General features: G+C 39.1%; 1 protein-coding gene across 4 annotated transcripts in view; it reads right to left on the bottom strand.

Annotated features, from left to right (window-relative positions):
• rap1gapa (RAP1 GTPase activating protein a) overlaps positions 1–23,457 on the bottom strand; it is a 75,508-nt gene that overhangs the window by 43,843 nt on the left and 8,208 nt on the right. For 2 of the 4 annotated variants that reach the window (XM_077569381.1, XM_077569389.1), the window contains exon 2: positions 6,798–6,833. Coding sequence is in view for 2 of the 4 variants with exons in the window: in XM_077569303.1 (XP_077425429.1) it covers positions 6,798–6,833; positions 22,014–22,057 (80 nt within the window). In the remaining 2 variants the exon portion in view is untranslated. Of the gene's footprint in view, positions 1–6,797; positions 6,834–22,013; positions 22,157–23,457 lie in introns of those variants that run through there. The other 2 variants (XM_077569303.1, XM_077569370.1) reach the window with 2 other exon arrangements.

Below are 23,457 nucleotides of genomic sequence, written 5' to 3'. Positions count from 1 at the left end.
CAATAAAGTTATTCTATTGTGCTCTGTTCTACGAGTGTCTTGTAAACTTCCATACGTTAATTTTGTAACATTTTCACAATTTTAGCATCCTCGACAAAATGCGACAAATTGAAATCATAATGAGGGCCAGTCCAGGAAGCAGTCACATATTTGTAATTTATTATTTATTTATTTTTTTTAAATGGTAAATGGTATATAGCCTAGATTAATCTGCAAATGTGCAGTATTGAGATCATGTTAATCCTCACTAGCTGCAAGGTCACATTACATGGCCATAGATTTGGGATGGAAGAATGATTGGACCACTTTTTGTTGATGGAAATTTTAATGGAAATAATATTAAAGGGTTGCAAGACAAAAATTATCCATTAAACAAGGATGGAACCCTAATTTTACTAATGTCAGTGCCTTACCACCCATTATTATTATTATTTTATTTTACGTATACATTTTGGGAGGTTTGGTGGCTTTCAAATATGAAATTACATAACCAATAGCCTGCCTGTCAGGGGTAGTGTCTTTAAGAAAGCTGTTCGGATTTTGGCCTTACTGTTACATCACAATTACATCACAAACACGGCAATTAAAATAAATAAATAAATACAACCATGGAAGACAGTTTGTCTACACTTGACTTGGCAGCTTTCAGGATGTACAACCTGCATTTTCGTTAATCGCAAGACACTCAATCACAGTAGATTGTGCCATGCTGAAGTCACAGAACCAGCACAGATCCACCCCTATTTACACAAACTGTACTGACTTTCTAAGTGATCACATCGCAAGTATAGCTCAACTGACGTTCGCAGTTTATCGTGTATCCTTGTTAAGCAAAAGTTTAGTGCGTCTATATTTCTGTGTTAGTTGAAACAACACGCCGGCTTGCTGGCTACTTCTGCGATTGGCTGAATGAGTGTGGCCGCAACTTAATGTACCTTACGCCAAGTGATGACAGCTATTATATATTATATCTTTTAATTGATGTAAATAAAATGGCTTTCACCATTTACTTTGTGATTGGTTGGTTGAGGAAGCCCATCGCAAAGGCTTTCCGCTCCCGCGAGACCCGACAAGGTTAAAAATAGATTCGCTTTCGGTCTCACATATACACTATGGCAGCACAGAATGACTGTGGAGTTAACAAGGTTGTTTGTGCTCATTTCGCAGATGTGATCAATGACGTAACAGAACACTCGCGCAAATTACGAGATTGCAGCCGATCACCAGTTTTGTATAAAATGTCAAATATTGGCCGATCTCAATCCAGCCGATCAGATCGGTGCGAAGTCAAATTCTCAGCAATTATCTTCAAACATGCAAAATGTATTTGATCTCTGAATTTACAACTCGGCAGCAACTTTCAAAAAGTGTTTCTGTTTACAAGATGTGGCAAGAAAAAGAACGTGAGGATAAGCAGGTCAAATAATGGATGGATGGATGAATAATTAAACATGAGGGATCTGAATTGTGATAAGACAAATATCTGCTTCTATCAAAAAGACAGGTAAAGCAGGTATTTGTTATTATTGTGAGTGTTTATTCTACCAGGTGGCCTATAATATCAGCCCTCTCATCTCTAACAATACATCCAGATTCCCTTGGAAACAAACCTCCGCCACCCTCATCATCACTCTGGGGAAATCACAGTCATGCACATGTGCCTCTTCTACAATAGATACAAGATCACCAATAGATCATTTCATCCTCTTTTGGCTTTCATTTTCAATTTTTCAAGTAATAAAGACAATAAAGAGGCTCTAAGTATTAAATCCAAATTATAAAAGTAGACGGCAATCGAAAAAGAAAAAAACATATTACAAGAATAAAGTCCTCACTGAATCCAACATGAGTGTGGCTAACGGACGCACATTTGCTGCATCATTCTGCATTCTGGACTACTTTATGGAACTTTTGCGCCCCAAATGACGCAATAGCATGACACAACTTGACGTGAAGTGGATTATTCGTCCAACTCGTTCTGTGAAAGTGAAATGGTCAAACAAGCTTTAGCTTTTTTTCTTTTTTTGGGGGTCAATGCTGATGCTAAGTTAGCATATGCTAACAGCTAACGCTGGCGATCGCCACTTTTTTGCTTGTTTGTTTTTAGACGGAACCAAAGCAAATCACAAGTTGTTGCTTGTTATGTGAACTAATTAATGGTCTTTGTAGAGCTGTTACATAAAAACCATATCACTCTTGAGGCTGTTGTTTTGTTCTGTATATCATCACAACCGATATACGTCAATTCATCTCATGCTATATCTCTTAATTATAGAAACCCAGGCTCCTAAAAGGACATAACTTATAAAAAATAAAATACATAAATTTAGCATTGAAGGATTACAAATGTATTCTTGTGGGGGGAGGGGGGGGGGGGGTTCTGCCATAAAATGTATTCAAAATAAAAGCATTTATTTTTAAAAAGGGTTACAAGACCTTTGCACTGCACAACAGTAGATGCTTCACTTGACAATTGATGAGCAACGGAGAGGAGGAAAAAAAAAAAGCAGCGCAACAGTCTGATATAAATAACACGGAAATGTTTCCTGACTGTGTCATCCTTCCAATAAGCCGCTGTCACGCGGGCTTTAGGATTGTTTAAGACATCTTGTGCTCTATAGCTGGATGGCAGGTGGATTTGGATTTGGGAGTCGGGGGCACGCTTGTCACTTTGCTTCTATATTTGGTCAGTTGGCAGGAGACGCAGCAGACGCTTTGCTCCGACCGTCCTTGACACTTTGCTCTACCCTTAGACGAGAGCTGACACCCGACCCAAGCTTTGCACACACATGAGTACATGTGAAGACAGACAAGCAGACACAAGGGTGATGCTGAGTGACATCTGATTGGATTTTGGTGAGCAGGGACGGTCTGCAGTGTTTCTCAAGTCATCAGAGAGCCACAGTAGCAAACCCTCGCTGTGGAGAAGCACCAGGTGAGGTTCACCTCGTGCAAGGTCAAGGAAAGCTTTCCTTTCTTTGGTCCTTCCTCGGGTCTCCTGACGGCCTCACGGCTCTGGCTGGGTTCGGTTTAGGTGAACGGTATGGGATTTTTTTTATAGGTTTTAGGTGAACTAATGAATACACACTCACACACGCGCACATACACATTCACATACTCACCCACCAAAAAAAATAATAATAATATTTTTTTTAAATAATAACTTTTTCACTGCCACTGACGTTTAAAGACGTCAAGTAAAAACCTACGGAGGGCTGCCAATGACGTCAAAAGACGTCATCCAATTATTATTATTTTTTTTTTTGAAACGGGTGCCGGCAAGCCTTCCGCAGCTGTGTTGAAAGTTTCAAGCAGGTTTTTTGAGCCTAATGACTATTTTTGGCCCCTAGAGGGCAGCGATGACTCTCTTTTGACAAGATCGGGTGGGCGTCAGTAGAGGCGGAGCTAGAGCGTCGAGCAGGAGATGAGAATGTTAGACAAAGGAAAAATGGCGACCGGTTGTGAGGAGCTCACGCCCGAGCCGTTTTTTTCAAAGACCAAAAGCATCGACCAACGCTAAAAGAGCACATTGATGACGACGATGATCATCATCGATGATGATGATGATGGTGACTCCGTGGATGAAAAGCATTGACGCGGCAGTAGGAGACGTTAGGCGGGCGGAGCTAGATGGCCGAGGAGGCGAGCGGTTGCAAGCAGCTCTACACTTACAAGACGAAAGGCATCGACCAACGCTAAAAGAGCACATTGATGACGACGATGATCATCATCGATGATGATGAAGGTGAATCCGAGCTTGACGGCGAAATTGGAACCGCTGACGCGACGGCTATGACGACGTCATAAACGCGGAGCACAACCGAGCACGCACAGGCGGACGATCGGACGACGGAGAGTGCCCCGAGTCCAATGCATATTCATCGGAGGAAGTGTGTACAGTCTGCTACTTGTTATTTATTGCCCGGAAAAAAAGGCCGTCAAGAAAGTGTAACGTTTGTACGCGAAACGGACAAAGTGAAAGTAAACTGTTGTGCGAGTCCAGCGGCGTCTCCTTGTACGCAGGAGAGCGTTACAAAAAGAAAAACTGTATTTGAAACATCCACATAATTGTAAGTAGTACCACAGTTACACACATTCGTAAATAGTTTGCGAAATTGTTTTGTCAAATTGTTACACTGTTGAATGAAAAAAAACGTATTTTGCAATCAAAAAACACTTTTTCATTGTTGGTGAAAGCGTTTTACAGAAGTAAAGCACTATTTAGGTGTTTGTGGCATCATTCATGGACAAAAAGAAGTGTACAATTCACTACAGTGCATGAAATAACATTGTTTCACAAAAAGCTCTTTTTCTCCGCTTTTTGTTTCAAAACAGCATTTCGGTGAAACTAACCATTTTCTATTGTTGATTACTGAAGAACGGAATAAGGTAGAAACAAACTTTTTTTTCTGATGAAAGATGAGAGTCCAATCTTTCATTTGGTAGTATGTGTGTTTCCATAGTCCAAACACAACATTTTCTGTGGACCTTGAAAGATCAGTCAAAATGCTTAAATCGGCTGGCACTGGGAACAACCCGTTTCTGAAAACGTCTGGCAGTGAAAGAGATAATAATAAAAAAGAGAGAGCAATGATGATGACATGTCAAATCGGTCAAATTACCGAATGAACAATACTGAGCTCTCCAGAAAAGAAAAAAAAGGAAAGCTGACGGTGTTTCTTAATTAGCTGGAGCCCTCGCCAGATCTTTTTGTAAAATAAAATAATACAATACAGCAAATTAAACTGTATTTAAAGGTGTTGTTTCTGTGGTACAAGATGCTTTGCTTGTGTCTTTTTGACAATTGTTTGGCGGATGTCAAGAGAACATCTGCCTTGAATTCTTGCTCACTAAGCGAGCAATCCCCCCTGTGGGTGCGCGAGCCTGACCGACATGAAGGTCACATGGTTGCACCAGAGGCCATCTTGTTTGAAAGAACGAGTTGGGAGTTACACAATGGACAGCCGGCCACAATAATCCATCATGCGGCAGGGACAGCGAGGCATGGTGCACTTTTATTTGTGTGTGTGTGTGTGTGTGTGTGAGTGTTGGGCTCTGTTATGAAACATGTCATTGCCACAAACCATTTTCTGTTGCGTCCTCCCATCCGGGGAGTTTAGCTAGACAGGATTACAAGCAATTAGGGACCTCCCATAGAGAGCGGAGAACCATTTGTTGGCCCACAATGACCATTTAACACTTTTAATCAAGTGCACACGTTGAAAGCAGAGCAGTTCCCGACATTAAATACAGATTAGGTCAGATTAGAACCCATGAGCTCATAAAAACTTATTAGCGCTGCATGATGAGGGGGGAAATGTACCATCAGAGTTGGATGAGAAACTGTCCAAAACAGATTACTGATGATAAAAAGATGCAATCAATACATGCATTTTTTTATAGTGTCCCTCAAGAGGTCAAGGGTCAATATCACTGGTGACGCAGGAGACCAAAATATTGCTTACACTCACACAGGGACATGTTTTGTTTGTGAGGACCAATTTGCCAGGAAGTCTCCAGGAAAATTGGACTTCTCTAACAAAATCATTACATTTTCTTACATCAGAAGAGGACAATAAAGCTTTTGGAGCAGAATCGCTACCTGGATGATGAGCAAAAACAGGCCTTTACCTGAGTGATGGCGTCTCAATTATCCTACCGGGCAAGCACGGGCTCAGTCATGTGATCTAACCAGTGGGTCAAGTGTTGTCAGGTTGACATGGTCACAAAGTCGAGGAGACGTCTCCACCATGCCCACTCCAACAGGGATGTTGAAGAGACGTCCCTCCAGTGTGGACAGATGTCTCAGTGGCATCTCCAGAGAACTGCTGAAGACTTCAAATAGTCTACAAACAGTCTCAGAAGAAAAGTTCAGCTCATCTTCAGGAGATTGTTGCCAACTAGTCTTCAAGACAGTGAAATATGCCTTTTAAAATTGGATCCTTTCACAGGACAGTTATAAGCAATAGTTCTCATGAAATATTGTGATATTAATAGCTTTTTGAAGGGGTCGATCAGAAGTGGAGTTTTTTAGAAAGGGTGGCAAATTGTAGCGCTTGTATTGGATTGTTGATTATTGAATTGTGCAGGTATGCAGTACTTAATGAATTGACTTGCGTTGTTATGTTCACAGTGCAGGCGAGAGTTCAAAACAACACGCGGGTCGATCACTTTTAGACTGTTGGCACAACATAAGCTCTTTGGTGAGGCCATGCATGACATTTCATTGAGGGGTCGTCGTTGTTCATTAAAAGGACGAATCCATTGTTGCACAACAACAATATCAATAGTGTCGCCTGACAAACAGAAACCCGAATATTACTTTGGAAACTAAACCCAGGATTGAAATTCTAACCTTGGCTCAGAACTATCAAATGGGCTCAAATTTGAAGATCTTATTTGAAATTGTAACCCTGGCTTGAAACCCTGATTTAAAACCTTAACTCCAGCGAATCCCTACTTCGAAACCGTGACACTGACCCGAAACTAAAACCATGGCCTGAAATCATCTGGAATGTTGTTTTAAGCCCTACTTTGAAGCACGAACCCTGACTCAAATCCACAATTTCAAACCCATTAACTCTTGTTTGAAAATCTAACCCTGCCTTGTAAACCCTAACCTTCGTTTGTAACCCTGGCCCAGCTTTATTTGAACCCCCCCCCTCCCTCCCTTTCATTGGTTTTCCTCACAGACTGAGTTCCGATTCCCAACCTGAAATTATCCAATTTTAGTTTCAACCAATGTTTGTGAAGCATTAAACAAGGCGTCAAGCAACACGTGATGAAAAAAAACTCACCATATGGCCCTTGCCTTGGAGAAGGTCCTGTCCACCCTGGAAACAAACACATACATGTTGAGCTATTTCAAACAAGCCAGCTTATGAGTGACAACAAAATAAAATCCGCGCCAAAATAAATATCACCACAATATATATATATTCTATGCAACGTGCCCCTGCTATTTACGGGTGAAAGGGACCCAGGCAGCCTACAAATAGCAAAAATCCTTGTGTAATTAAAAAGCATGTAGGCTACTGATTGATTGATTGATTGATTGATTGATTGATTGATTGATTGATTAAAGGCCATATGCTGTTTTCGAACTGTCACTGAAAGCAACCACACCTCACAGTTAGATGGATGGATAGATACATAGATAGATAGATAGATAGATAGATAGATAGATAGATAGATAGATAGATAGATGGAGAGATAGATGGAGAGATAGATAGATGATAGATGGATAGATAGAGAGGAGGAAGATTTGTTTGGAAGGTGGATCTCACATTATGGTTGTAGGCTAGCGGACTAGCTAGCAAGAAGCTACAGCGCGTAGCATGCCGCTGGACTCTCAGCTCAAACTTTTGCTCCGAGTAAGTTCCAGTGAATACCGGTCGCCATTTCCTCCTCCCGTCCGCGAAGCTTTTTCAAACTACCCGCGTGTGGAGGACATGACTAGTCAGTTCGTTCGTTCGTTCGTTCGTTCCCACCTCCCCGACATGTAGCAATGGTCCGTCCGTCCGTCCATCTCTCTCTCTCTCTCTCTCTCTCCTCTCTCTCTCTCTCTCTCTCTGTAGAAATTGTAATCCCCCTCTTTAATAAATGTACCTGTAATCTGATTAAGTTTTTTCCTGTAACTGTTATGGAATACAGTTTTAAAAAAAAATGCAATCTGATTACGGAACGGCGGTACATGTTTTCCGTTACTCCCCAAGCCTGATGTGGGGTGACCTTGAAATAACCGCTGTCATCTGTTGAAGCCGAGTTTCCACCAGCAAGCATGACAGGAGTGCTGCTTGTGTAGGATTTACTCCACGATGTAAACAACTGACACCGTCCACGATGCATTGAGATGTGTCCTTAAACCACTCAGCAGGAATTGCTCCTCTCGGACAATAGAGGGCGCTGTGCACACATACCACACAGCTGAGTTGTCAGGGCAATTTTTTTCTTCCAGGATGCATGGACCACTTTTCCATTCTTCAATTTAACACAATAAAACCAATCCAATCCTAAAGATACAACACCAGTCACAAGTTTTAGTACGCCCCATTTTTTCCAAGTCCAATGATTGAACTTGTAAAATGAGTTGCCACATGTTAAAAAATAAAAGAGATAAGGAAATAATTACATTTTAGAATTGCACAAAAAGGCACAGTATCCATACTTAAACCCCATGAAGGTGGTTTGGTATAATTCAGATTCAGAAATTTCTCTCAGGCACCAATGAATCAGTTGAACTAATGGTTTGTCAGCAACATGTATAAAATGCAAATAAGTATTCAAACAAGGAAAACAATGAATGAATGGGATGATAATACAGAAAAATCTACTCGTGAAAATTGTCATGGCGCCAAAGCTGCTCCACGGAATAACTATTGCACTATTCAATGCTCGACACCTCAGCTGTCTTACGCTGCAAACGCGTGGAACACGGAATGTTGAGTATGTCAGGACTCTCACGGCATTGCGCAAATATTCCGCATGTACAATTGAATTAAGATTGTTTTGCTGCCCAGCCCGACGACGGTGATGCATGACTGCTTTCCATTGTGCGGGTCATCAGGAAGTCAAACTCACTCATTCTATCTTCACCAATTATGCGACTAGAAATAACAGATCATGGGAAAATGGTGGCTTTGATTTTCACTCCAATCAGTATTTACCTTTCATGGCGAGGAGCATACATATGAAAACACAGACGTTATGCGGACGGAAAAAAAAAACGATTTAATTTGTTCCCACAAAGTACAGTAGGTATAATGTAACAAAATGCAAATACATTATATTGATTTAATTCCTGTATAGTTTGCTATGCAAATCGAGCGCATCTTCTCTACCCAGATGTCCAAAGTGTTGGTGCAATTGATATTAATTTAAACCCAGAAATTGAATATTATGTTTGCATATCAAATCAGAGTACACCCAAGTGTTTATCAAAAATTCAACCTGTTTTTTTCCTAAAAAGTAAATTTAAAATTATTAAGTGACTGTAACATTCTGCACATTGGACATTAACACTGCACTTAATTATAGGTCAATTAAAAAAAACTGTACTTCAGTAATAATTAAATAAAGTTAATCCAAACAAACGTTTGAAAGCGAACAGTTCCATAAGATTACAGTGGACCCCACATATGAATCCCGCAGATTTTTTTTCAATATTTATTTTATTTTATTTTTGCTTGTTTTTTCCCCATTCCCCCGTTTTTGTAAATAAAAATCCACATGGTTTATCAGCTTCTTTTTTTTTTTTTTAAATAGAACTTTGGGGGTCATTTTTTATTTGTATTTTATTTTCCAAAGCGTTTCTATGAGCGTCAACTACTGTATACGTGGATTTTCTCTATTCACGAGCCAGCCAGGTCCCAATCCCCCACAAATAGTGGGCGGGGGTCCACTGTCTGTACGTGCAAAAGTACTATTATAGTAGTATTAAATAAAACTGAGCTGTACTTGACAAATGTAATGTACTGGAGTAAAAAAAAACTAAAAAACTTCAAACTACTGGAACGGCCTTGCATACCACTAGAGGGCGCCAATATTTGAGAAATGTGACTTAATAAAAGTGAAATAGATGTTAACAGCACTTCCAAAATACACACACACGCACGCACACATTCTCGCACGCGCACAACATGACGTATCCTTTGTTGCCAAGATACTCAAAGTTTGAAAAAGGAAAGCTTCAGTCCAGCTTTTTTCTAGAGAATAACATCAAAATCTCATTTGCCGCTTAGGTTTCTCAGCATTCCTGCCAATTGACTCAGCCAGGGCGCGTCTACCCGAATACATGAGCCAATCCAGGACATTTTCATTAGAACGAGGCCCTCGGTCAAACACTCAGTGTACATAAGACCTCCTGTCCAAACAGTGAAAAGTACGAGACTCCAAAGTGTCACAAGGTCATAAACTTTATCCGATTGTTTCTTGCTCTGACCTCATGGGGTGTGTGAGATCTTCTTAATAAACTGTTTCATCACACTTTGCTATTTGTGCACTCCGAGTGAAGGATAACTTTTCTCAGTAACCTTCAGCGCACTCTGTACTCAACAACTATAGGACAACCACCATCGCTGCATACAAAAGTGCTGCACAAGGAATAAAAATCAGCCATGCAGTAAAGACAAACAAAAATAACACAAATACATTATTTAAACGATTGCACTTTTTGTTCCAAAATGTATAATATCAAATAGAAACCTATTTGACAAAGTTCCACCTTCCTTCAGTGTCACTGTTACTGGACAGAGTAGAATCAAATTTTAGGACAGAAAACGTCATCTGGAAGTCAAGAAAAAGAGAAAAAGAGAAGAAAAAAAAGAGAGAGCAATGATGATGACATGTCGAATCGGTAAGATTCCCGAGTGAACAATACAGAGCTTTTTCTTCAATAAAAATTTTTAAAAATGGAAGACTGTCAAGGCAATCAGGGAGAAATATTTGGATTTTTAATACTGGTTGAAAAATAGTTAGATTTTGGATACACACATTCAATGGAAAAACACATTTCATTTGTTGTCTGGTTTTTTTTTTGTGGTGTTTTCATCCTCTCAAAGGCCAACTATATATTAACTCATTTGTTCCCAAAAACATATTTTAAAAATTATATTTTAAATAACACCTTGGTCCCAAAAACGTATATATATGTTTTTTTTTATGCTAGAGCAGAGGTGCTCAAATTCGGTTCTCGAGAGCCCCTATCCACCCTGTTTTCCATGTTTACCTCCACTAACACGCCTGATTCCTGATCAGGCTTCTGCAAAGCTTGCTGATGAGCTGATCATTAGATTCAGCTGTGCTGCAGTAGGGAAACATGGAAAACAGGCTGGATAGGGGCTCTCGAGGACCCATCTTGAGCACCACTGTGCTAGAGCATACAAAAGGCTTTGATACAGCCTCTGACCTGAAGAGGTCACTTAAAGCAATGGTAGTTATTACAACAACAACAACAACAAAAACGGCCAGTAGGTGGCAGCAGAATCAGTCAAAATCCAGTAAAACAGTCAGCGGCAAAGCGGTTGCTTTAGTGAAAATGGCTGCGAGTGAATGATTTAAATGCCGTACTTGTTGCTTTTGTTTGTTTTGCAGAATATAATATAATTCCAAAGTAGGACAGAAGTAGTGCAACACTTAACAATTCAGACACAGCAATATTAGAATATGACTCAGTACTTTGAATAACAGGAACTCATATTACTTTGTAGAAGTAACTCTGCTGACACTGGCTGCACAATTCATGTATTATTTTATTTTTTTGTGGTCGCGTTTTGGTGGTGTTATATCCAAACAAAGACAAGTCTGTCCGATATGTTGCGATGGACAAAAGTAGGTTACAACAAATGCGCATGTGGTTCATGCGTTATATTTGCACAGTGCAAACAGTGTGCGTTGGCTGCTTTTCGCCTGGGAAAAAGTAGATCAACTTGATGAACTGGTTTATTTGTGCCAAAGGGGAGAAGAAATATTGCTTCTCACTCTCTCTGCGCTCTCGTCTAGTGATCAAACATGAGCCGGTTTCCATGGAAACGGATATCAAGAAACTCTAGGCCGAACAGGGGTCCAGCGGTAAGTCAATTTAGCTTAATGCTAGCAAACAATGCAAAACGCCATAGAGGGCTAAATAATAGCAGTCGTGCAATGACATTGATGTGCTGCCCTCAGGTGGCAGAGTGACACATAAACACAACAGAAGAAGCAGCACAATATCCATTGAATTGAAGCAAAAAATGCTTATTTATTATATATATATATATTATATTTCATTATATCAACAGCGTATTATTTTAAAAAGTACAATAAAATAGAGTGCTACTTTCCCCCATGAAACGAAAAATATTGGAAACATTTGTGAGATTTGTTATTGAGAGGCTAGAACAGATAAATAGTAGGGGTGGGGATCTTTGAATGTCTCACGATTCGATTCGATTCAGATTTTTGGGCCTGCGATTGGATTCAGAATCGATTTTCGATTAAGAGCGATTTTTGATTCAAAATGATTTGATTGACAATGATTTTTGCTTCAATCTATGGATGTGCAAGGAATTGTAATGATCTACTCCAGTCTGACTCGCTAATGCTAATTAGCGCGCTACTCGCGGCACTTTTATCACTCAAAAGAACGGCTCCACACTGCAAAAAAAACTACTTTTATTGGAATAATTTGATCGTGACTTTTTCCTTCTACTCTCTAATAAGTGGCCAAATTGGGTACAACATGAACAGTGCTCCAAATAAAGGCACACACAGAAAAAGGCAAGACGGTATAAAATAATTTAAATAAAATTGTTTTTGGGACATTTAAAATCGATTCTGAATCGTACTAAATGAGAATCACGATTCTTATAAGAATCGATTTTTTGGGCACACCCCTAATAAATAGCATCTCCATTGATTTCAACACGAATGATGATTTGAGACACACACGTAGTTACGGAAAAAACTTGAACTTGAAAATTGGTCACTTTTGAATTCTTGTGGTCGTTACGTTAACCTGGTGTCAGGATTATGAGGCGTGTCACTCGCTAATGACAAACCGTCGGATTCAATGTAACTTTCAAGGTTTTGGTTGCTGCTCCACATCTTGAGCGAGCTGCGTTACGTTAGCAAGTCAGCAACACAACTTGTTGCAAGTAGGTCAGCAGGCCCCGGAATAAATCCATCTTAAAGCAAACAAGTTTGCTGTTCATCTCGCAATCATCTGCATTGACTCGGCTGGAGGCAACATTGAACATTTTACATGTGAAATTCGAGAAGTCGTCCAAACGCAAGCTTGCGTGAGAAAAACACTTCCTTCAGTAAATCATTTGCGAAGGCAACTCAATACGCTGTTTCACATTTTTTCACAACTGTGAGAACTTCCGGAAATGTCAAGCATTTATATCGAGTCAGCAGGGTGGACTTTTTTTTTCTGACTAATGATTGGTGATTTTTAATACAGCAAAAATGATGATGCAATACCTGTTGATCACCCCTCCCCAATTATATAAGAAAATGAGCACCTACATTTGTATTAGCAAACTAGCTAGCTCGCTATGCCTACACGCCCCAGGCATGATTATATTTTCCCTTCGGCTAGCCTGCTGGCATAGCTGTTTTAGAGCGCCTCATTGTTGGTCGTGAGTGCGCGCATGTCACAGAGAGGAGGAAGAGTGGGGAGGGAGGAAAATTATGTTTAAAAAGTCTGAAAAAAAAAGTGTGCGTTGTGGCCACTTTAGAGCGCCCCATTGTTGCGCCATGGAACAACCCAGTGGGATACAGCGTGTTTGTTTCACAATGAGACACCGATGTTCTGTGAGAGTTACAAAATGATGTCATGCAATTTTAAGGGAAAAGTACTATATTGGGATTTATAGGTCTGCCTTTAAAATGATTTTTTGGGGAGGGATTTTTTATGTACTAGTGGTATCAGTATCTGGTATCAGTATCTGTGACTACTCAACAGTTGAGTATCGGTCTGAAAAAAAAAAAGTTATTGAACATCCCTATTTGAAATATATGTATCTGTCTTCTCATTTGAAAGGGCCCCATGCCTACCTTTGCCTGGGGCCCCAAATTTCTTAAATCCGCCCCTGCAAATGTACACACACACGCGCGCGCGCGTGAAAGAGCCATCCATCAGCAGAATCACAACAAACACATAATGTGGCCATTCAACTGGCAGGTATCAGATGTGATGGTCAGTAATGATATCATTTATATTGATACGCATCAGAAAGCATTTGTTTGGTTTTTATTTTCGTGTTTCCTTGTTATGCTCATTATACCGGTCCCCTTGTGTCTTCCAATCAGCACCCTCTACCCCTTGTGTCCCGTCCAGGTGTTTGTCATTGTCTCGTTAGTTTACTCTTATTTAGGCCCCGCCCAGACGTTCCTCCAACAAATCTCGTACACACGGAAACATTTCAAGACTTGCGTGCGTCCAAAAGAAGACGCCGAGGACGTTTAACGGCTGTAATGTCCATCCCAAGTCTGGAGTGGCGCTGTAGCGCAGCCACGGGGAGTTAACGGAAAGCGTCGAAGAAGAATCAGCGAAGAAGACAAACACTTTTTTTCCCCCCCTAACTTTATTGAAATCTACAAAACAAACATGAAAAAGACGAACACAGGAGAAGTGACAATGGCGGGTGATTTAAGTACAACACCGCTTGTTGAACGTGGGAATAAAAAAGCTAAATATTTTAGCTAAGCTTATCAAGCTAAGGAGGCTGCGCGGAACCACTACGACACGACTATCCGCCATTGTTGTTGACAGACTGACGGTTCACGCGCAGTCACGCGAGAATTGCCGCATACGTCATGAATGAATTACTGGTTGAATTACTTTGCACCTACGCTTTGGTCTTTTGTTAATTAAGAAGTTTTTCCACGTTCCTCGTTTGCCTTTTGGTTGTTGTTTTGGAAATAAAGCCGGCCTCGCCTCCCTGAATCCTGCATTTGGGTCCTCACCCCCCCCCAAACATAACAACATTTAAACAGCTGACATCATAAAGTGCATTTCAGGCTGTACTTTTCTTTTTACGTGTCTTTTTTTTGCAGCTGTACATAAGGACTGTGTGAATATTTTTGCCACCTCTGAAAATAAACGTATGTTAGCTGTCGTTAAATAAATATTGTGTTATTAACTCATTCACTGCCATTGACGGCTATAGACGTCAAAAATTTATTTGAACTATTTCTAGTAATTGAACATTTTTTCCCACTTTTGGTAACAAGAGTATGAAAACCTAGATTTTAATTTTTTTTGTATTAGAACAGATATAAAATTTGTAATTAATCGTGAGTTAACTAGTGAAGTCATGCAATTAATTATGATTAAAAATTGTAATTGCCTGACGCCCCTAATTTTTTTATAATCTTTTCTTTAAAAAAAAGATTAAGATTATTAAAAATTAAAAATATATATATATATATATACAAAAGATTATTAAAATTTAGGGGAATCAGGCAATTACAATTTTTAATCGTAATTAATCGCATGACTTCACTAGTTAACTCATGATTAATCACAAATTTTATATCTGTTCTAAATGTAAAAAAAAATATCTAGCTTTTCATACTCTTGTTAACAAAAATGGAAAATAAATGTTAAACTAATATAAATAGTTCAAATGAATTTTTGACGACTATAGCTGTCAATGGCAGTAAATGAGTTAATATGACTATGTAAGAAAATACACGTAGAACCAGTTTTGAGTTTGAACATTCTTTGCAGTTGATCTTTCAGAGAAGCGATGACGTCAGCGTGGCGAAAGCAAATCCCATTTTGTCTCGTGATACACGCGGCGCTGTCATAAAACACAAAGGATTACTGTATAATCCAATGCCAGCTAATTAGAAGCATGAAAAAGAAAGCTCCGAATGTGGCCCGGTGTCTCACCATCGACAGATGGCTTGAAAAGCCAGGAAGTGGGTAAATATGCAAGGTGGACTGGCTGAGTAGGCGCTGAAGGGCCCTCGGTTCGACATCCATCTCCTGTTTGTTTTGCCTCTGCCCTTGGAAATGCACTTGAATGGCCTCCTGTCCTCAAGCAGCCCTGCCTCGCAGTCTAATCATCTTTTGTCATGCCGACAAAACAAATAAAACAAAAGCCCCACACACTCATCCACGCTTCCATCCTCGGTACAATAAGCGTCAGGCATGAGGACTTGGAATCGGCGACAGCCGCGCCCGTCTTTTCTTTCAAACAGCAGGCACAGATGAACTTTGTGGCTTTTGAATATGAATCGAGAGTTACTGCAGAGTCTTTGTGAGCAGGACTGTGTTTACGTTGAGTCGCGTTGTAATTGGAGCTAGCGTTGTCACTATCGATTATTTTTAGAATCGCTTAATCTATCGATTATTCAATGGATTAATCGACTAGTCTGATTCATTTTAATTTTGCATTAACTCATTCGCTGCCATAAATTCATTTGAACTATTTCTATTAGTTTATAGTTTATTAGTTTTTTTCTACTTTTGTTAACAAGAGTAAGAGAACCTAGAATTTTTTTTAGTGTTTATTTAGAACAGATATCAAATTTGTGATTAAACGTGAGTTAATTAGTGAAGGGATGTGATTAATTACAATAAAAATAAAAATTAATCACCTGATGCCCCTAATTTTTTATCTTTTATTCTTTAAAAAAAAGATTTGAAAAAAAGAAAAATTAGGGTCGTCAGGCAATTAACTCATTCACTGCCATTGACGGCTATTGACGTCAAAAATTAATTTGAACTATTTCTATTAGTTTAACTTTTTTTCACTTTTGTTAACAAGAGTATGAAAACCTAGAAGAAAATTATTGTACATTTCGAACACATATAAAATTTGTGATTAATCGTGAGTTAACTATTGAAGTCATGCGATTAATTACAATTACACATTTTAATCGCCTGTCACCCCTATTTTTTTTAATAATTGAATCGCCTGACGCCCCTAATTTTTAATTATCTTTTCTTTAAAAAAGAAAAAGAAAATATATATATTTTTTAAAAAGTTCTAGATTTTCAACAAAAGTAGAAAAAATGTTAAACTAATAGAAATAGTTCAAATGGATTTTTGACGCTTATAGCTGTCAACGGCAGTGAATGAGTAAATATTAGTACTCGTAATTAATCGCATGACTTCACTAGTTAACTCACAAATTTAATATCTGGTCGAAATATACAATCATTTTTTTTCTAGGTTTTCATACTCTTGTTAACAAAAGTTTAAAAAGATAGTTCAAATGATTTTTTGACGTCTATAGCCGTCAATGGCAGTGAATGAGTTAAAGTGTATGTACCAAAGCATTTTTCCCCTTACTGTTTATTAACCAGTGATTTGTGGTTATTTTGTACTTCATATAGGCTAGTGATTAAAAGAAAAGGGGGATTGATGTTGTACTATGTTACCGGTTCAGTCATTGTTTTCCAATCAGTAAACACAGAAGATAATCAGTCTTCTTTCATGAAGGATGACAGAAATCTGTCAACAATTACTGTTGATATGCTGAAATCAGAGGATTTGGACGATTTTCAAAAAAAAAAAAAAAAAAAAAAGCTCCAAACGATTACTCAATTATTAAACTAGTTGCCGGTCAATTTGATAAATGATTACTTGTCGATTAATTTTAACAGCTCTAATCGGAACACGAGAGGGATCCAAGAAATGACATAAGCAAACACATGTCGTCTTTAACGCTTGCATGCTGTACATTTTCCATGCACACGTGTTCACACATTCCACGTCATGGTTGACCTGCCTGCGCCAAGAATATCCTGACCTCATAATAATTTATTGTCTATATCAAATTATGAACTACACATCTAAATGTATTAATATCATTTCTGGCATTTAAACATGCATGGATTATTTTTTTCTTCATTGCAGGTAGGCTGCTTGACTTCTGTTCTTTATGTTTCATAATGTATAATTGTTCTTCCGTTTGGAGATTCCCGTCTGAGCCCTCAAAGAGTAACAGGTGCGTTTTTCCATGGGAGCTTGTGAACTTGAATTGTTTCACTCTTTGACTGCCAGACGTTTTCAGAAAAGGGATGCTGTCAGTGCCAGCCGATTTAAGCATTTTGACTGATCTTTCAAGGTCCACAGAAAATTTTGTGTTTGGACTATGGAAACACACATACTACCAAATGAAAGATTGAACATGGATAGAAAATGGTTAGTTTCACCCAAATGCTCTGTTTTGAAACAAAAAACTGAGAAATCAAGCTATTTGTGAAACGATATTATTTCATGCACTCTAGTGAATTTGACACCTTTTTTTTTTCCATGAATGATGCCACAAACACCTAAACAGTGCTTTACTTCTGTAAAACACTACCACCAACAATGAAAAAGTGTTTTTTGATAGCAAAATATGTTTATTTACATTCAACAGTGTAACAATTTGACAAAACAATTTGGCAAACTATTTACAAATGTGTGCAACCGTGGTACTATTTACAACTATGTGGATGTTTCAAATACAGTTTTTCTTTTTGTAACACTCCCCTGCGTGCAAGGAGACGCAGCAGGATTTGCACAACAGATTAGTTTCACTGCAATGGCTCCTTCGCGTGCAGACGATACACTTTCTTGCCGGCTTTTTTTTCCGGGGAATGGCAAGTATATACTGCAGTGTGTGTTTGGCCATGTTGCCATCAAGTCTACTCTCAAGATCATGATACGGTGACATTACGGTGGTGTTACGTCTGGCTTCCTCATTGTCCTTCAGTTCCTATACCGGGTGGTTGATCCATCTTATCCGCTCCATTCATGGTGGCATCGTAGTCCATAACCAGTGTCTTCTCCGTGATCAGACTGTACCCACTCCTCCGATGAATATGCATTGGACTCGGGGCACTCTTCGTCGTCCGATTGAACGTCCGCCTGAGCAGAAGTGCTCGGTTGTGCTCCGCGTTTTCCGGCGTTAGCATCGCTAGCCGGTGAGGCTTTATGACGTGATCATAGCCGCCGCGTCAACGCTTCCAACTTCGGCGTCAACCTCGGAGTCACCATCGTCATCATCATCGTCGTCATCAATGTGCTCTTTAGCACTGGTTGATGCTTCTCTTGTTTAAAAAAAACGATCAAGCGTAAGCTGCTTGCAACCGGTCGCCATTATGGCTTCCTCAGCCATTGTCCCCTCAACACTCTAGCTCCGCCTCACATCTTCTACTGACGCCTACCCAATCTTGTCCAAAGAGAGTCATCGCTGCCATCTAGGGGCCAAAAATAGGCATTATACTAACTAGATCTGCTTGACACTTTCAGCACAGCTGGCCAAGGCTTTCCTCCACCCGTTTCCAAAAAAAAAAAAAAAACCTGGTGAACGTCTTTTAACGTCTTTGGCGTTCCTCCATAGGATTTTACTAAACGTTATTTAACGTTTTTGGCAGTCAAAGAGTTAAGCAACCACTGTAAAAAAATATTTTAAAAATAAAATAAAATAAACAAAAACCCATATATTTATAGCATGTACAGTTATAGTTAAATTTTCCTTGATTTAACACACACTGTTAAAGGGTCATCCTACCAAATCAGTGTCATTTGCGCCCCGTGGAAATACAATGTAAAAATGTACAATAAAATTATTTGTTTAAATATATTTATGTTATTAACTCCCCAAAACGTATAAAACCGTTCTATTTTAAATATTGACATGGTCCCAAAATTGGATCTATATGTATGTATGTTACGTTATACGTATGTGTTTTTATGCTAGAGCATACTGAAGGCTTTGATGCAGCCTCTGACTTGAAGAGCACGCAAAACAATGGTAGTTATTACAAAAATGGCCAGCAGGTGGCAGCAGAGTATAAGAGATCAACCAGGGCCATGTTGCAAAAAGGCTCTTCTACCCAATGTTTTAAACAGATTTGTGAATAATGATGAAACTTTGCTATATTCTAATGCTAATTGCTGAATGATGACGAAAGAAGAAACTCTAATCTTTCTTTTGGTTGGTTCCATGTTTTTATAGCAATAGAATACACTATTCTGTGGGCCTGGCAAATTTAGTCCAAATCCAGTAAAACAGATGGGAGCGAAGGGGGTTGCTTCCGTGAAAATGGCTGCGAGTAAAAGAGTTAATAATTAAAATTGATATGATTATATATTTAAATACATTGTGAGAGATATTAATTTACACTACCTTAAAAATAGCATTTGTTGCTTTCTGAAATTAGACTTTACCATGACATTTCATCATTTAAATCTTTTTTTTTTTTTTACTATCTTTGTTTACATTTTTGTCACATGAGGTGTGGAATTTAGACCCAAAAGCAGCCAAGACAAAAAAAAAAGTAAATACACAGAATACACAGAATCTATCGGCAAAAATACAAAGTAACAACAAAGAGCAGGGCTGGATTCAGACGGCTTTATTTTAAAAACACATCTGGTTGATTCACGGTGTTTGGTGTCAACATAATATTAGCTGGCTACATTTCATATATTTGCTAATTCTATACAAAAAAAAACAACAACTATTTGCTAATTTCTCAATATGTGCATTATCAGATTTAGAGTTGGGGAGGGGGAGACAGAAATGTAAGTTTCTTTTGAAGTGGCTACAACAAGCAAATATCCTCGATTTTGTGTAATATCTCTAACGGGTCAATGCACATAAACTTTGGAGCACTTTTACAAAAAACACCCCCAAAATTTTTTTTTTTAAATATATATATATATATATATATATATATATTAGTATTTTGGCTCATTTTCAGTCATCTTTAAGTGTAACCTAAATATTTATAGGCTACATTTGAGGATATCTTTTACTGCTGTTAAAAGCCAGGTCAAAGGTCAAATTTGACCCAAACAGTGCGCGGTTGAAAAAAAAATCCCATTTAGTTTTTTGTTATCTAAATGAGACCGAATTCTTCCCGTGTGTCGTCATGACGCCAAGCATCACATTGTTGATGCCGCATGACGGCGTTCCCCTCCCCGAGGAAACAGAGCGAGCATTGAGATCTTCTGAGGACAGCGCTCGTACATCTACGCTGTACGCTCTTATCATGCAAGCATGTGACCGGACCGGCAGGCTTTTGCATTGCATGAAAACTTGATTGAAATCATCCCAAACTGGGGCTCATATATAACATTGTTATTGCGGCCAACCTCTGTGAGCGACTGCATAAATCAAGTTTAGTGCTGAAAAGTAGAACCAGAAACCTTGTCAACACGTTCATAACACAAGCAGGAGCAAACTTGAGTTAAAAAAATAATAACAATAAAAAATTTAAAAAGCAGTGTTTCGAAATGTGAAGAATTAAGAGATGTTTGTGTGTTTGTGCTTTTCAGATCTGATTTGAATGAATGAGCCATCAATCGCAGTATGTAAAATGTGTCTGCTGTCAGTGACAATTGCTAACTGTGATTGGCTGTTAGCTTGCAAATGCAAATAGGTATCAGAAAAAAAAGAACACTATGAAATACCACACAAAAGCAAAGCAGCAGCAAATCGAATGGCATCATTGAGTATAATAAGCTCGGCAAAATGTTGCTTTTTACTTCGGCTTGATCCTGCTTGTATTACGCGGCAAAATTGGCGGTGTTAATTCAACACCTACAGAGTTAAATTTAGCGCTTCTAAAGTGTCTACATTAGTCCACACTAATTACAGTTAAACAATATTTTTGAAAGCGTCAAACTGTTTACACTGAGATGGAGTTAAAACAACTCTGATGGTAGTTGTTGAAATTGAAAAATAGTCAACACTGGTGAGTGTTGATTTTACACTGCACCAGTATGTAGTGTTAAAATATTACACCATCTATTGTTGTATTTTTTAACACTGAAAACAAGTTGCTTTCATTAACACTAGAAATGTTAATATTAACTAATGAATGTGTTAAATTAACATGGCCAGAGTTGGAAATAGAAAACTTTTCAGTTTTTTTTGCTGTGCAGACTCTTCTTATGTGCCCAAACTCCTTTTGTTTGAATGTCAGCGCTTTCCAGCGAGAAGCGAGGAGTGAGGAAAATGTGCAGGTGCGAAGGCGGAGCTTAATTACATCTCTGCAGAGTTAATCTAACACTTAGGCCATCAACAACAAAATAACACCTACTCTGGACACCGGAGTAAATGTTAAAATGTATGTTAAAATTACACTTTGAGAGTTCAACTCCCCAAAATTTAACACTGACATTTTAACACTCTAATTTGTACTGTGTTTGAAGGCTGGTCAGAGCCATTAAACTCCACGACTGAAAATAAGGCCGTTGAGTGCACCTGTTCACTTTCTGTAAAAAATAAATTAATTAAAAAAAGTAGTAGGCTATGGTAAAAGTTCTGACACCGTGCAAGCAAGCACATCAAGTTTCAAGCTGAAGTTGACCATATGCCTCTCAATCAGGTGCGGGTCACGTGCATTCATCTACGCACCAGCGAGGAGAAAGCTGCAGTGATCAACATGATGCCAGGCCAAACGTGCGGGCGCACACGCACGCGCAAGCACGAGAATGTGCAAAGTCATCAAAAGCCGAGTCAGTTCTATCAACACGAGCTTTCGCGAGACTAAAATGCGAGAGTCCTGCTCTTACCCTCCGTAAGCTCCAAAAGTGAAACTCCTCTTTCGTTGCGGCATACCTGCTGACACGCGACGGCGAGTGACTGGTGAGTCCAACGAGAACTGAACTGGACTCGGTTCACGACTCTGACGGAGCGCGTGCGCGTGTTTGCGTCCACTCCCCCCCCCCCACCCCCAGCTGGGCCAAACGTGCACTAGCTGCCTCTTCCTTGCTTTGGCTACACGCCTTCTTCACAAACAGGGAGGGAAAAGAGGATGAGGGGCGTTACATGGGCTGGGGGTGCTGACACTGCTAGTCTCCTGGGAACCAAAAGTGTAATAGCAAGCCCCCCCCCCCCCCGCCCCCTCCCCAACACTAGCATATGTTAAAAAAAAATTGTTTTTAAAAATTGGGAAACAGTTTCCTGTCATGACGTGTGTCCACTCCACAGTCATGTAAACACTGAAAAGTAGCCAACACTTTCTCTTTTCTGAAAATCAATATCATGTTCAGGAAGTTGTGCTGCACTAACCTGCTCATCTGCCATTGTTGTAAAAAAAATGAGAAGTGATAACTAACTCCCTAGATCAACTATGGGGAAACTAGTGGCTCAATTTTTTTCCTCTTTTTTTTCGGGGGGGGGGGGGGGGGTAGAGTTTGGGAGTTTACAAAAAAATATCAAATGCATTTCAATGGACATATAATATACACAAGTTATCACTATTTGCAGGCTGGCCTGGTCCCTACTAGCTTTAAGTTGTAATATCACCCTTCACCACTAGATGGCAGATGTTGCTAAGTTGCATTTGTTGTTGTACTGCCCTATACTATCTTCTATACTAATCTTTTTATTTTTTTCATTTATTTATTTTTAATTGAGGGAATACGTTGTTGTGATTTTTATTCTCCACACTTTTTTTTGCCCTGAAACAACTACCACATAATACTTCCGATTTTTTTCAACTTGCTTCAAAAATTTACGCCTCCTGGGGTACATACCATCTGATTCCACATTCCTTACAGAACTTGCAAAATTTAGCGTTAAATATCAACTTTTCAATTTCAATGGGACTAACGTTGAACTTTTTTCCAAGTCCCACTTTCCACGCCCACTTCCATACATACAACTGATCATCATTGCCAGGTGTTCGATGGCACATTTGGTAAAGCGTATTGTCCAGTAACCAGGAGGTTACAGGTTTGAATCCCACCTCCAACTATACACTGCGGACCACATTTGAGTACATTCGATGGTTCAATATCAACTGACTATCAGATCAGGAAATGGATTATAATTTCACTGAAATGATTATATCCCACCTTAGACAGATTGCAGTTCAAGTTTTGTTTTTATTAATTTGTCATTTAACTACAAATAAAAAATTATAATTTTCACATAATTTATTTTTCAATTTACTTTCAAATCTTAGCATTCAGCTAATAGCGTTCAGCATTCCCACGCAATTTCTTCAGAAAT

Source organism: Vanacampus margaritifer, chromosome 1 (assembly GCF_051991255.1).
Source record: "Vanacampus margaritifer isolate UIUO_Vmar chromosome 1, RoL_Vmar_1.0, whole genome shotgun sequence".
Taxonomy (NCBI): Eukaryota; Metazoa; Chordata; class Actinopteri; order Syngnathiformes; family Syngnathidae; genus Vanacampus; species Vanacampus margaritifer.
Note: the sequence above shows the minus strand (reverse complement) of the source record. Positions and strands in the feature narration are given on the sequence as shown.